General features: G+C 41.7%; 3 protein-coding genes across 3 annotated transcripts; 1 reads left to right on the forward strand and 2 right to left on the reverse strand.

The window, feature by feature from the left end:
• Positions 1–951: 951 nt before the first annotated feature.
• Positions 952–4,455, reverse strand: LOC109634698 (uncharacterized). Its single transcript, XM_020095386.2, has 3 exons — positions 4,271–4,455; positions 4,103–4,173; positions 952–3,494 (listed from the first exon to the last, which is right to left on the reverse strand). Exons 1-3 carry the CDS (start codon positions 4,297–4,299, stop codon positions 994–996), a joined length of 2,601 nt encoding a protein of 866 aa, XP_019950945.2. The 5' UTR covers positions 4,300–4,455; the 3' UTR covers positions 952–993.
• A 568-nt stretch (positions 4,456–5,023) lies between these two features.
• On the reverse strand, positions 5,024–6,423 carry LOC109634790 (RING finger protein 227). Its single transcript, XM_020095485.2, has 2 exons — positions 5,815–6,423; positions 5,024–5,427 (listed from the first exon to the last, which is right to left on the reverse strand). The coding sequence occupies exons 1-2, from the start codon at positions 6,287–6,289 to the stop codon at positions 5,369–5,371; spliced, it is 534 nt and encodes a 177-aa protein (XP_019951044.2). The 5' UTR covers positions 6,290–6,423; the 3' UTR covers positions 5,024–5,368.
• A 448-nt stretch (positions 6,424–6,871) lies between these two features.
• On the forward strand, positions 6,872–12,260 carry LOC109634789 (RING finger protein 222). The gene is made up of 2 exons (XM_020095483.2): positions 6,872–9,112; positions 11,101–12,260. Exon 2 carries the CDS (start codon positions 11,191–11,193, stop codon positions 11,830–11,832), a length of 642 nt encoding a protein of 213 aa, XP_019951042.2. The 5' UTR covers positions 6,872–9,112; positions 11,101–11,190; the 3' UTR covers positions 11,833–12,260.
• Positions 12,261–12,891: the final 631 nt, after the last annotated feature.

Genomic DNA, 12,891 nt, shown 5'->3' on the forward strand with positions numbered 1-12,891 from the left:
AAGACCCTCTCACAAACTGGAAGATCATGTTTTTTCCCCCCATCTCTCAGCATGTTAAACAACTTGTTGAGACCAACATGCTGCTGAAACCCAGATGGAAAATCTGTGTCAGCACAGTGAAGTGGCTGCTGCCTGGGAATGAGGTCACAAGGAATGGGAATACAATCAATTTATAAAAAGCCTCGAGTATGACCTTGCTTCACTTCTCTCTTCATGCTTGACTTCACGTTATGCAAATAATTTCCAGAATGAGGCAGAACTTCAGACTCAGAAACCCCCCCCGTGTTTTATCGTCTGTTTTTCCTGCTTCATCTACTTCAATGAATGAACAGAGTCTCAGTAAATATCAAGGAAGTGATTTATTTTCACATATAGAGTCTCACACTGAAGATGGACGACAGAACTGCAGCTAAAATACATTTATTCCATCATTAAACAACCTCACATTCAAAATCCTGCAGCCTTATTTTATGCTTATGTTGCTATTTGTGTTACCAACTTAAATGTACTGTATGTTTTTTTTAAATGCCTGTTTTCAGATTAAAGCTCATCTAGCAACTATATATTCTCTTTACTGCCCACATGTGGTCAAACTACAGAAAAACGAACTTGAAATTCCTTATAATTAAGCAAGTTTGATGAGATAATTACTCATGAAACCACTGGAGTCTATTCTTTATTGATATTTGCTGCATCAATGATATGAAATTGAAATCTTCCTATCAAATGTTTATTTAGCTGTAGAGGCATTGCTATGGTTGTCTCTTTGTTAGACATTTATGTTTTTTAATCTTTTGTCTGCATGTTATTCTATATACTTGTGTTGTGTTTCTTATCTGGACCCTGAGTCTGAATAATATCATATATATTTCTACAAAATATCTTGAAAATGACTTATTTCATCATTTTGCATTATTGAGAATAATTTTGAACCCAAGAACCAAATCTCAGTGACATTTCCAGCTTTTATTAGAACTTTTGAACACTTTTCCATCATTTCTCAGGTCGGAACAGTTTCACCGACTTGAAGGAGATGTTCCCTGTCGCTGTTCGTAGATAATCTAACTCCAGCAGATCTTCACTGAGGCCCTGACTCTGTGGGCTGTCAGCTGACAAAACATCAGACACATTAAAGGCCCCGCTTCCACTTCCTTCGTTATCCAGGAAAGCATCAAATGTTTTCATCGCATTTTCCTCATTTCTGCTGAAATCTTCCACCTCATCTTTGGCGCCTCTTGTCGTGCTCTGCACTCCGTCGTCAGAGGTCCATGAACCCCGCCCTTCTTCCTGCATGGTCTTTGGAAAATAATCCTTTTTATCAGCTTGTGTCATCAGCGTCTGTGTTGTAGCTCTGACACCTTTGAATGAAGCACTTCCAAGAATATCAGCGAACGTGACAGCGACCTTTACGGGAAGCTTGGGCAGCCTGACAATAGCTGCATTGGTGGGAAACGATCCACTCTTATTGGTTTCTGCTCGCACATGTTCCCCGATCACCGTGCTGCTGGGGGATTTGTGGAACTGCCTCGCCCTCATCGTAACAGGTTTGGTTTTGTGTGTTGTTGGCTGTGTCGTTGGGCTGGATTCAAGGTGGAGGCCTGCAGCTGATCGGAGATAAGATGAGGAAACTATGCCAGTTGGTCGTGCCACAGTTGTGTAATTCCAGTGTGGGCTTCCAATTCTGTCTTGAAGGGACTGAAACCCCATAAAAGTGTAGATGCTGTGTTTCTTTTTATATTTTTCTGGTGTAAATCTGCTGTGCTCAGACTTTTGTTTAAAATCTTCGCTGCTCTTTTCTTTTTGCCTTTGTGTTGATATGCTGTGGTTCTCTGCCTCAAAATCCTCTTTATTATTCTTCCATGTGTTACTTCTGCTGCTTTTTGGTTGCCAGGTCTGCGAGCTCACAACATTAACACCTGGCCAGTGTGTGGCGGGCCTGTCTTGTTCTCTAACTGGAGGTTTGGCTCCCTCAAGTGGTCGAGCGTCAAAACCAGACATAATTTTGCTTGTGATCCAGGTGGGATTTGGGTCCACGTCCGTACTGGCGTCGCTTTCAGGCAGCAGAGGTTGGACGTCTTTACGACCTGATGTGAACAGCCTTGGAGGAGAAACAGTTGTGGCTTGGATCTTTACTTTGTTGAAGCTGTATTTCCCAGAGTTAGACCTCCAATTTTCAAACCCGCTCAAGCCATAGATGCTTTTTGTGGATCTATCTGGTTTGTAACCATGTGCAGACCCTCTTGCAGTTGATACTGAGCGTCCTGCCGGATATTTCTCTCTGCTTGTGGCATAGTTATCCTGGGAAATAGCAAGAGGAGCAGGGACAAACCTCTCCAGAGTCCTTCCTTTGCCTGAAGCGGGATGCAGAGGGGGTTGAGCAGGAGGATACATGCTGGAGACAGGTTGATATGTCTTAAAATTGTCCATCTGAGCTCCATACTGACCCATGTTCTTGTTGAGATTCAGCGGATTGGCATCATCTTCCTTTATCGCATCGTTTCTGAGTAATTTTTCAAAAGTCGAAGCAAATCTGCTGTGAACTTGAGCGTCGGAAGCCATCTGCTTCTGTGGCATTGTTGCCATGGTGTGTTGCTCATCACCTCTTACCATAGATGAGGCCTGAGAGTCCTTGAAGAGATATGACTGCACCATTTTGGGTCTTGACGTCTCACCAGTTGTCATCGAGTTCAGCTTCATGGAGAAATCTGTGACGGACAGTGTCTGGGCCACTTTTTCTGACCTGGGGTTTATTCGAAAAGCAGATGTGTCCAAGGCTGCACTGGTTGATGGTGCACGAGAGGCGGTTTGACTTGCAGAGCCGAAAAATTTACTAGATTGAATCCTGTTAGATGTGCTCTGCACTCTAACCGCAGAAAGCTCATCCATCTCTTTATCGCCGCCGTGATGAGCTCTCGGAGTTGATGGTGAATTACTCCAATATTCACCAGGCTGTGATACCCAAGATATTTTATCGTTTCTAGGAACTTTTACTTCATTGTAAGATTTCTGAGCATCTCTTGGATCCCACATTTGATTTTGAGATGATACTCTAACAATTGTTGGGTTTGAATTTCCACTTTGTGTTACTTTCTGAGAGAGCGGTTGGTAATGTAATCTGGATTGTGGTCTCTCCGCGCTCTGTCCTCCCTGCTCAGGGTGACTGATGAAACTCTCGCTCGCCGGCCTCGCTCCACCTGAACTGTGACCCCTCTGAGCTCTGATTATTCCTCCTCGGCTGTGTTGTCTCCAGTCCGGGCTATTTGGATTGTAACTAAAGACGCCTCCTGTAAACCACGGAGGGTTTGATTGATGGTTGGTGATTGACAAAGCTTCTCCAGATTTCCTGCTCATCTCAGTTCCACTATTAGTTCCAGGTTCAGGTGGCAGTCGACCAGTGGAGAGGGGGTGGTGTGGGTTGTTTGGAGGAAACAGTGAGCTCAGGATGTTCGGCCTCACTCCACTATTTGCTTGGGTTGATATGGGACTGGCTGAAGCTGAAAAAGAATAGGGAAAATATAATAAAATGTTTTGTTCCTTATATTTGTGGTATCACTTATAAACTACAAAAGAAAAATCTGGTTTAAAGTATAATTCTTTGCAGTTACTTCACTTTATAACAAATGATCTTATATTCAGCACCACAATTTGACATTTTACCCTTATTTTATACACTTAATCGGTAAATTTACGACACCAGGGAATCAAATTTCTTTACAATAAGTTGCTGTGATTTTACTACAAACACACATATACATTATATATGCTAAATATTTAACATTAAAGTCTGAAATTCCATGTTTAAATTTAACATTTTACATTTAGGATTAAATTCAATGTTTAGATTTTACTTTGACATTATCTTTTTTTTTTACAAAAAAAATATATATTTATAAATATTGTAAATCAAATTAGCTTAAATTGAGCTAAATATTGAACAGGTGCTTTACATATACATATGTGTGTGTGTATATATATGAAACTCCTTATCTCTGCATTATTCGTGTCACGTCCTGGAAAAGCATAAGTATGCCCGGTAAAAGGCCTGTGAAACTGCTGACTCTGTGGTTTTGGTCTTGGCAGATACTGGTCTGTTGACTCTCACCTCTCGCAGCATCCGAACACATGATAAAGAACAGGACAGCTGCACAGAGCCACAGTGAGGAAAACACATGTCTGTGGAAAAAAGAGACAGAAAGGAGTATCACTGTGATGTAGGAGAATCCCACTGTTTCCACTTTTGTGGTTGCCTGTGCAAAAATGTGATGTTTACCTTGAGTGAGGGGCAAGATTTCCTGACATGGTTTGCACTTCCTCCCAGATTTATATGACCCGCAAAAGATCTTAGTATTAGTCACGGAAGTTTTGTGGATCCATGTATTTTACTCGTCAAACAAAGGAGCTGTTGAGGAGCTCTGCTGCTGGTTGAGTCTGATTGGAGGCAACGCCGGTCACCTGGTCTCTGGTAACCCACTTCCTGGAGCGGTCTGTGAAGATTACTTTTCCTGTTTCAGCCCCTTTAATGTAGAAAATGTATCCATCCATATATCACTTCTTTTTAACTCTTAGGAGTGATTTTGCTTTTATGTACCATATTAGAAAAAGGTCGATGTTTGGTATCTTCTTTTTCTGCACAACATTGCCTATATGACCAGACAATTATGTATAATTTTTGACATGGTATATCAACCTTTTGGACCCAAATACATACAACACACATCATGTGATCTGTGAACTCAGAGGGTTCACAGGGGGGCTGGAGGCAGAAGACTTCATAGTTTCTTTAAATCTTAGAGATCCTTTCCTCTGCTTTTATGTATATATCCTAAGTTTTCTTTTATTATGAGGCTCGTTTTGGCATCTTACATGAATTTCTCTCTCTACAGTATGATTTTAATCAGTGCCAGGTATTATGGAAATATTTTTTTCATTATACATTTGCACACCCAGAACAACTCTAGTCTAGACTTGAGTGTTGCACCCGCTGACTCACCCAACACACAACATGAAGCCACGGAAATCATCATAATTGAAACCAGAGCTCATTTATTTTTCCTTAAAAATATATATAAAGAACGTGCAATAAATACCTTTATAAAAAGAATAAATATCACATAAATTTGTGGGCCACTTTGGCCATTCACAGGTTTTCCATTTGTTCTCCTATTTGAGTGCAACATCAACATAGCTTTTAACAATTTAACAGGCAGTCAGAACGCTGAAATCATCTTGTTCATGTGTCTTGGCAGTCATCATCATCATTGTGGTCGTCATCATCGGTCCATGTAGGCAGGAAGAACAATTCAAAGTAAATACAGTATAGGCAGGGAAGTATCACATTGTTTCTAGGGTAAGTGAGGATGTGGACAGCTCAGAGCATGTAGCAGGACATCATGGCGAGGTTCCTCAAGTCATCGCTGGTCATACAGTCTGTTGGAAGAAGGGAGGACACATGTTAGACACAGATTTAGTCATTATTTTTACATTTTAAGTTGTGATAGTAGTGCTAAGCTATCTGTAGCTTATTATGTAAACATCACAGTCTTTAATAGACACAGAAACTTTTACTTGTGATCTTTAAAGTCACCAAACCCTGTTCAAAAAGTACTCATTTTAAAATAAACTGACTACCTCAACAATTAATATGACAAATTGTTAAGAATTTGTATTTACAAACGTGTTGAACAAGGAATTTTTTTTTCAAAATTGATAACATTGATAACTCAACATCTCTTACTGATGTCAATAATGATAATAATAATAATAATATAATCTTGTCAAACTATATGAACCATGAACTAATACCAGTCTACTCACTTTGTCCACCGCCCTGCTGTAAGCTCTTCCCGCTGATCACCCTCCAAACTTTCTTCCAGGACCGCCGGAGCCTCCCGCCTCTGGAGACCGCGGAAGAGTCGCTCTCCTCGGCTTGAGTCACCTGGAGCGTCGCCCCCTCGTCTTGGTCTGGAGCCTCCTCCGGGTCCTTCTCCGGGTCCTCCGCCTCCTCCTCCTCCTCCTCTTGATCGAGCACCCCAGCCTCCATCAGCCGAGCCAGGACGCCCTCATCCACTCTGAGCTCCGATCTGATCCTCCCCTGGCAGGAGATGGAGGTGCTGTGTCTGCACAAGGGGCAGAGGATCGAAGTACCCGCCCCCGGGCTTCCCTCGCCGGGCCGGGACAGAGCCAGGAGGCAGCCCTCGCAGAAGGTGTGACAGCAGCGGAGCTCCCGGGGACACCGGCGACCGGCGTTGTAGGTCCGGTAACAGATCCCGCACTCGATGTGTGAGTACATGGTGCTGAGTGTTGCTGCAGTGGGTTGAATGAATGAGTCACAGTCAGTGAGCTGCACATTTATACATCAGAGCGTGGGAGGGACTGGGTTTGATTATTGGCCAAGTCTGAATGAGTCACCAGACTCTAAATACGTGTGATGACACACACACACAATGCCCTGTTCAGTTTATTTACTTTTACTAGTTTTTCTGACACAAACTGGGACAGTGGTCCTCAATGACCCCTAATTCTAATCCTAACACGAACCTATTCTAACCTTCACAAAAACCTTATTCTAACCCTAACCTAAGCCTAATTCTAGCCTGGTTGCTAAACTGAAGTCTTAACCCTCAAACAATACTATGTGTACGAGCAAAATGTCCTCACAATGTCAACACACACACACACACACTCACAGGGATACAAACAAAAACACACCTCCACATGTGTATCTCCAAATTAAACACATCATGTTGGTTTTAATTTCTGAATCATTCATTCCCTCACAAACACAATCCCACAGCCAGTGACACTGATAATGACAACACATGACCAGGCATCAGGAGGAGAAGCAGGCTTTAAAGAAAGTCTTTCGAGGAAGTTATTTTAAAAGAAGTTGAGTAAAAGTGAGGAATCCAGTCCCTTCTTCAGATTCCCTCCAGCTTATTGAAACTGGACTTTGTGATTCAGGTTTCAGCCCTCGTCGCCCTCCCTGACGTGTGAGGGTGTGTGTGAGGTATGACGTCGTGTCAGGTCCTCCCTCTCGATGGTAATCCCCAGACAACCTCTTCCTGCTGCTTGCAATTGTTCCAACTTGAACTCCTTTCATGGGGATTTCCGCTGAAATCTTGACTCCCTCTCTTGCCCTGATTGTGTGTGTGTGTGTATTTTCTCTTGATTATGTGGGTTTCAGGCCTTCCTGGTTTTTGTTTTCTTTTGTTGCTTACTGTAACTGTGTCAGGTTAATCAAAAACAGCTTTTCAACCAGAATCAAGGTTAAAAATAAAACATTTCCAAAAAGTGAAGAGAGCATTACAGGAAGAAAAATGTCCACAGTTCCAGTAACATCTCCAATGAATTTATTCAGTGTCCTCTCTAACAGTGTGGTTTGTTTGTGTGACGATGAATGTTGTGCAGTAATTCCTTTCGTTACTGCTACTGTTTGTTTTTCTTCGTGACGTAGTGAAACCTTGTTTAAGCTTGAAGCGATGATGAATTTCTTACATGTCTCAACATGTCACAGTAGGAAAATCCAAGATATAAATAAAATGCATGATAGCTGAATTCCATTTAACTGCTTCAGTTGTTCCTGCCTGCTCATTGTCACACTCTCATGGTTTGAGTTGTGTTTTAACATTTTTTTACACCTGCTTTTTGTTCTACAAGTCCAAACGTCATCTTGTTTTTTTTAACGACATATTTATAATGTAAAAGGTGATACCTACAAATGTACGGTAATATGTGCTGACAGTTATAATAGTGTTTCCCGTCCAAAACAGAATGACACGTTTTGAGAAAAAGAAGTTTTCAGTTCATACAGAGTGAAAATTGAATCCTCACTGAATCATAGGAAATAACAACATAACAGATTTCATTTTAATTAAATAAAAGAAAGCATAACCTTTAGTTTTGATGATAATGTTGTGAACTATAAATCCATCATGATTGTTGTTTATGTGACTCCTGACTGGTTTGTCCTGGTGCAACTATGAGGTTGTGTCAGTCAAAATGTTTCCTACGCTAAAGGGAATTAGTTAGGAAGCATTGAAGCTCCTTCTTTTATACTTTAAGACATGAGATTTAAATGTTTTAAGTGGTGAGGGTAAAACTTTCTCAACCCATGAAGGACCGTTTAATTCTAATTCTTTCATAAACTTGAAGAATCTGTCACACAACATGAGACTTAACCACACGTAACCACAGCGGAACTCAATGTAATCGCATTCCCTCTTTCATATTTCCCATTAAATCGATTAGAAATCTGTCTGGCCTCCCATCACAAGTAAAGAAGGTAAAAAAACCTCAGTTTTTTAAACTTTCAGTCTGACCGTGTGTAACAAATAATGACAGTGAAAATAGAAGCGTAGGCATTCAACAAGCCTGCACAGGCCAAGCTGAAGACAAGAAAATCATTCAGAGTGCCACACACACGCTCGTATACAGGCTCTGACTCATGTGACTTTATTTATCTGTCAATAATTCACCTCTTTACACTTGAGAGGAACATTCACTCTGTTCTGAATACCCCCCCGACACACACACAGTGTACTGCCCTGTTCTGCCCCCGCAGCTTATTTACCTTTCCTGACATGCACTAGAATGTAAAAAATGTGATCCCTTTAGTTTGTAAAATTACTATTTTCCACATCATTAACTTGACTTAAAACATAGAAAAATATTAGTAATTACACCCTAATCCAGGTTTTGCTAATATAAAGACCCAACATGCTGACAGTGAGGAAGCGTAATAATGTATGGCACACGTAGAGTAAGATTTGCCAGAGCAGTCTGTCATTTTCTGTCTTGGTTACGCTCAGATCACCAAGGGTTTAATTAACGCTCATGAAACCGCAGAGAGAGGCCTCATGGGAGATCAGACAGAGAGACAGGGATGAGTAAAATCAGTTGAGACGGAGTGAAAACAGGAGGATACAAGCGAGCCAGGCTTAGGCACGTAGCTGCAGAGTATTAAGGCAGAAATTTGAGCGGCTAATTTGCTCACAAGACATAGAGGGAGGACGAATCTCTGCCAGGATGAGATCTGCACCAACATGTGAAGAAGAAGTGTGAGAGGAAGTGGGCATCAAAGTGTGCTCTGATCAAAGGAGTGTGTGTGTGGAGGGTAAGTGCATCTCTTATCTGCTTCTCTGTGTATAATAATGGAGCGCTGCCATAATCTGACCGAAACTGGTGGCCGACATAGATACAAGACACAAGAGGGCTCAGTTGTTTACACAAAGCAACAATCCAGAGCTGGTGCCAGCGTTTCTCTTTCAAAGCTTGTTTTTAATTAGATATATTATGTTTTCTTTTGGTAAAACCAAATCCTTACTGTTGCTGTATTTAACCACCTTTTTAGCACTGATAACATAACTATTGTTTTTACTGAGAAAAGGTTTCAGGTATCATGTTGTTGTCAAGGACCAATCCAAAGGAGACCCCGTCTGCTAAGCAACAATCCCAGATGAGGCAACATGGGTTTCCCTATGGTCCCGTGTGAGCCACAGACAGAAATGTGTCCACACAACAAATACAAATCCAATGATGTTATTAAAGTTTACGAAACAAACTTTCAGACATGGCTTTTGTGCCAAGTGAAAATATGAATCAGCATCAACTCACAGAGTTAGACGATTATCAACCACTGTCTGTCCCTTGCTAGGAAATAAGAAACGTTATGAGGTAACCTTTGCTAGAGTCCAACATTTCGTCCAGCAAATTCGGCTCTGACGCCCTCTCTCTGCATGCCGTCACTTTATGGAACTCACTATTTCCTCATCTGTTCCCAACAGACAGTAGTCAGAATTCCTCCGGCCTCTAAGGGGCTTCGTCATTGAACACGATTTCCTGAAACAAGTGACACCCTTGTTTTTCTTTCGTGGGACAAGTCTCAAAGATAGATACCATAGATACCATCTCTCTATCTAATTAAAACCTAGCTTTGCCAGTTAACTTAGCATTAATGCTATAAAACAGCTAGTTAATAAAATCTACTACAGAAAACTGCAACTTATTTTCCACTTTTGCTTTTTCATATTTTGCTGAATATTGTCCTCCCAAGAAAAACAAGTGCATCACTTGTTTTCAACAACTGCCCCGATGTAAAATTGTATTTTGTTTGTTGACAAAGCCCCCAAATGGCCGGAAGAGTTCTGACTATTTCTTCTTCCGTGAACAATGGAGGAAATAATAAGTCACATAAAGTGTCAGCCAACAGAGGGAGGAAGACCGGGGTCGATAGTTGGGTCAATGATATTATGGGAAACCTTTTTTTGTGTTCTTTTTCCTAGCAGAAAACAATGTTCTTTTTAATGGACTGCAATCCCTCCCGCAGTATAAGTAAGTGGTTATTGTTTTAAACCCATAGACTGTAGATAAAGATGATCGACAAGGCTCTAACAAAGGACATTAACCCTACCTCCTCCATGTTAGCAGATGAGACATAAGCCAAACAAAGATGTCAAGGTATAATTCCATTAGTTTTTCCTTAAAGATGGTTTCTGTCATTTTATGTAGTTGTCATCACACCTTATTTGATGCAATACAAACTGTGTGAAACATCCTGGTTGACAGCTGAAACAGGCTTCTATATGAGGCTGTTATTACAGTTATGAAATGAAAAAAGTTTTATGCGTATTTTTGTATTTTTATTTGACACGACGTAAAGAGAGACACAAGACTGTAAATCTGGTTGGTTCAGCTTTAAATTCGTTCAACGTGTCAGAGTTGTGTCCTCTCTAAAGATCCTTGGTGAGTCACCGGTGTGCTCAGAAACACTGAGTGCCTTATTACTGCCCTTCACAGTTCCTCTGCTGTTTTGATCTCCTAACTTCCTGGATTCGCTCAGATTGTGACGTGTAGGTGAGCACACACTACACAGAGCAGGGGTGACTGTGAGTTTGAGGGGCTGGGAGAGGGGGTTGATGGTTGGAGTGGTTAACTAGATAACTGCTATGACTCACAGGCTGTGGAATCTGTTAATAAAACGTAGAAGGAACACATCAACATCCCTGGGGGAGCAGATGCTGTTGTTTTTAAATCCACTCCAGCTTCTGGAGGTCTCTGACGCTCAGACTCAAAGTTGATCTTGAAGTTTTTTTCATTTTACAGATTTCCCCGCATCAATTAAACATTAATCTACAACTTTCATCTTGCCATCACTGAGCTCCCAAGCCAACTCCACTCAGCCTCCCTCCCACCATGACAGGGGATGTTGTCCCAGCTCCCCAGCAGAGCTGCCCAGCTGCCGCAGCTGCACCCACCCCTGGGGAGCCCATGGATGTGGAGTGTCCCATCTGCTACCAGGAGTACAACCAGTTCAACAAATGTCCCCGCGTGCTGGAGTGCCTCCATGTATTTTGCACAGAGTGCCTCCAGAGGATCCAGCTCAGCCGTTACGAGCCACTGGACCCCCGCAGCCCACCAGCCATCCCCTGCCCCTTGTGCCGCCACCTGACCCCTCTGGCATCTGGGGATCCCCTGTCCTTACCCTCCAACTCTCGCATCCTGGCCAGGCTGCCCCCCTTGGCCTTCCGCCTGCCTGTGACCATGGCAACCCGCCTGGCCACAGTCACCCAGAGAGTGGTGGTCTCCCTGGAGGGCGAGAGCAGGGACACCCGCTTCATCATCCTACCCACTGTGAGCCTGCGGGTGCAGCAGATGCACCCGGACAGGCCGTACGGCATGGCACCAGGCCTGGTGGGCGAGGACGAGGTCATAGAGCAGAGCAAGAAGACACTGTTCTGTGTGCAGCTGCTGGCCATCATCTTCTGGGTGCTGTTTGTCATCACCTGCGTGGTCGGGGTGGTGTTTGGGCCACATTTCTTAAACAACAAACTTTAATGTGAAATACATAGGTTCATGTTTGAAATGGGAAATTATTGATCTCATTAAAGAAAATGTGTTTTTCAGTCATTATTTTACGAATATATTTTTCACCTCTGTCTTTGCTGTTCACTCTTCACGAGGCCAAATCACCATTTTTACCCGTCCCTAATCACTGCCCTGAATATTTGTTGCTCTTTTGTGAATAATAGATTGATGAAGAGTGTCCTCTAGTGGTTGATATGGAAATGGATAAACTAAGCTCACACAAATAATAATCAATGATATTTAATATTTTGTCAATCGTTATTCTCTCTGAAGTTTATTATTTATTGTTCATTTCATTGTTGTTTGCAGTTTTTCCCTGTTTAATGATGTCATTATGGACCACAGCTGATGATTGTACCGTTATTGAATAAAATAAAAATGGCTTTCGTAACACATTGGCACTGCGTCAAGTGTGTTTATTGCAGATTACAGAAAACTAGGGCAGGTAAATAATAGTGGAGTGTATGTGTGTTTGTGTGTGTGAGAAAGACTGTGTGTGTATTTGTTAAATAAAGAATGCGTTTCAATCATATGTGACACGGACGTTCTTCAAAACAACTTTCAATGGAGCAGTGTGTCCAACCTTGTTATGTTACACCTTATCTGTGGCCCTTCATAGGCTATTTATAAACTATTTCTAGTTTAAGTTAAGTGGTTATAAGCTTATTGTGCTTTCCTCTGTGTGTTTGTGTGCACTTTTGTCTGTATTGTTCTGTGTGGATCTGTTCTGTAATGTTTGTTTGATTACATTTTTAAATGATCTAACCCTGTTTAATGAGTTCAAACAGCTGCCTATTAGAAGAGAGGATTTTTGTAGACCATGGTACATCTACTTTACTATTAAGTGCATGAGAACAGAACTGCACAATTGAAATACCGAGTCCCTTTGCACATTCTTGTGGTGTCATCAGTGAATGCTTGTTAAGCTTTAAATTTTATAACACAGAGTCCTTTTAAAGATATTCAATAAGTAAAACAATAAAAGGAGGAAGTTTCTTATCATTATATAGCCCAAGTTATCCACTGTTT

Source organism: Paralichthys olivaceus, chromosome 22, assembly GCF_024713975.1.
Source record: "Paralichthys olivaceus isolate ysfri-2021 chromosome 22, ASM2471397v2, whole genome shotgun sequence".
NCBI lineage: Eukaryota > Metazoa > Chordata > Actinopteri > Pleuronectiformes > Paralichthyidae > Paralichthys > Paralichthys olivaceus.

What these genes read in the sequence shown, in the direction of transcription:
- LOC109634698 (XM_020095386.2), bottom strand. Translation starts at nt 4,299, where the DNA reads ATGTCAGGAAATCTTGCCCCTCACTCAAG. An exon ending in AATCTTGCCCCTCACTCAAG is followed by an intron (nt 4,174 to 4,270) that starts GTAAACATCACA and finishes TTTTTTCCACAG; the next exon opens with ACATGTGTTTTCCTCACTGT. An exon ending in GTGTTCGGATGCTGCGAGAG is followed by an intron (nt 3,495 to 4,102) that starts GTGAGAGTCAAC and finishes ATTCTTTTTCAG; the next exon opens with CTTCAGCCAGTCCCATATCA.
- LOC109634790 (XM_020095485.2), bottom strand. Translation starts at nt 6,289, where the DNA reads ATGTACTCACACATCGAGTGCGGGATCTGTTACCGGACCTACAACGCC. An exon ending in ACAGCAGGGCGGTGGACAAA is followed by an intron (nt 5,428 to 5,814) that starts GTGAGTAGACTG and finishes TTCTTCCAACAG; the next exon opens with ACTGTATGACCAGCGATGAC.
- LOC109634789 (XM_020095483.2), top strand. Translation starts at nt 11,191, where the DNA reads ATGACAGGGGATGTTGTCCCAGCTCCCCAGCAGAGCTGCCCAGCTGCC.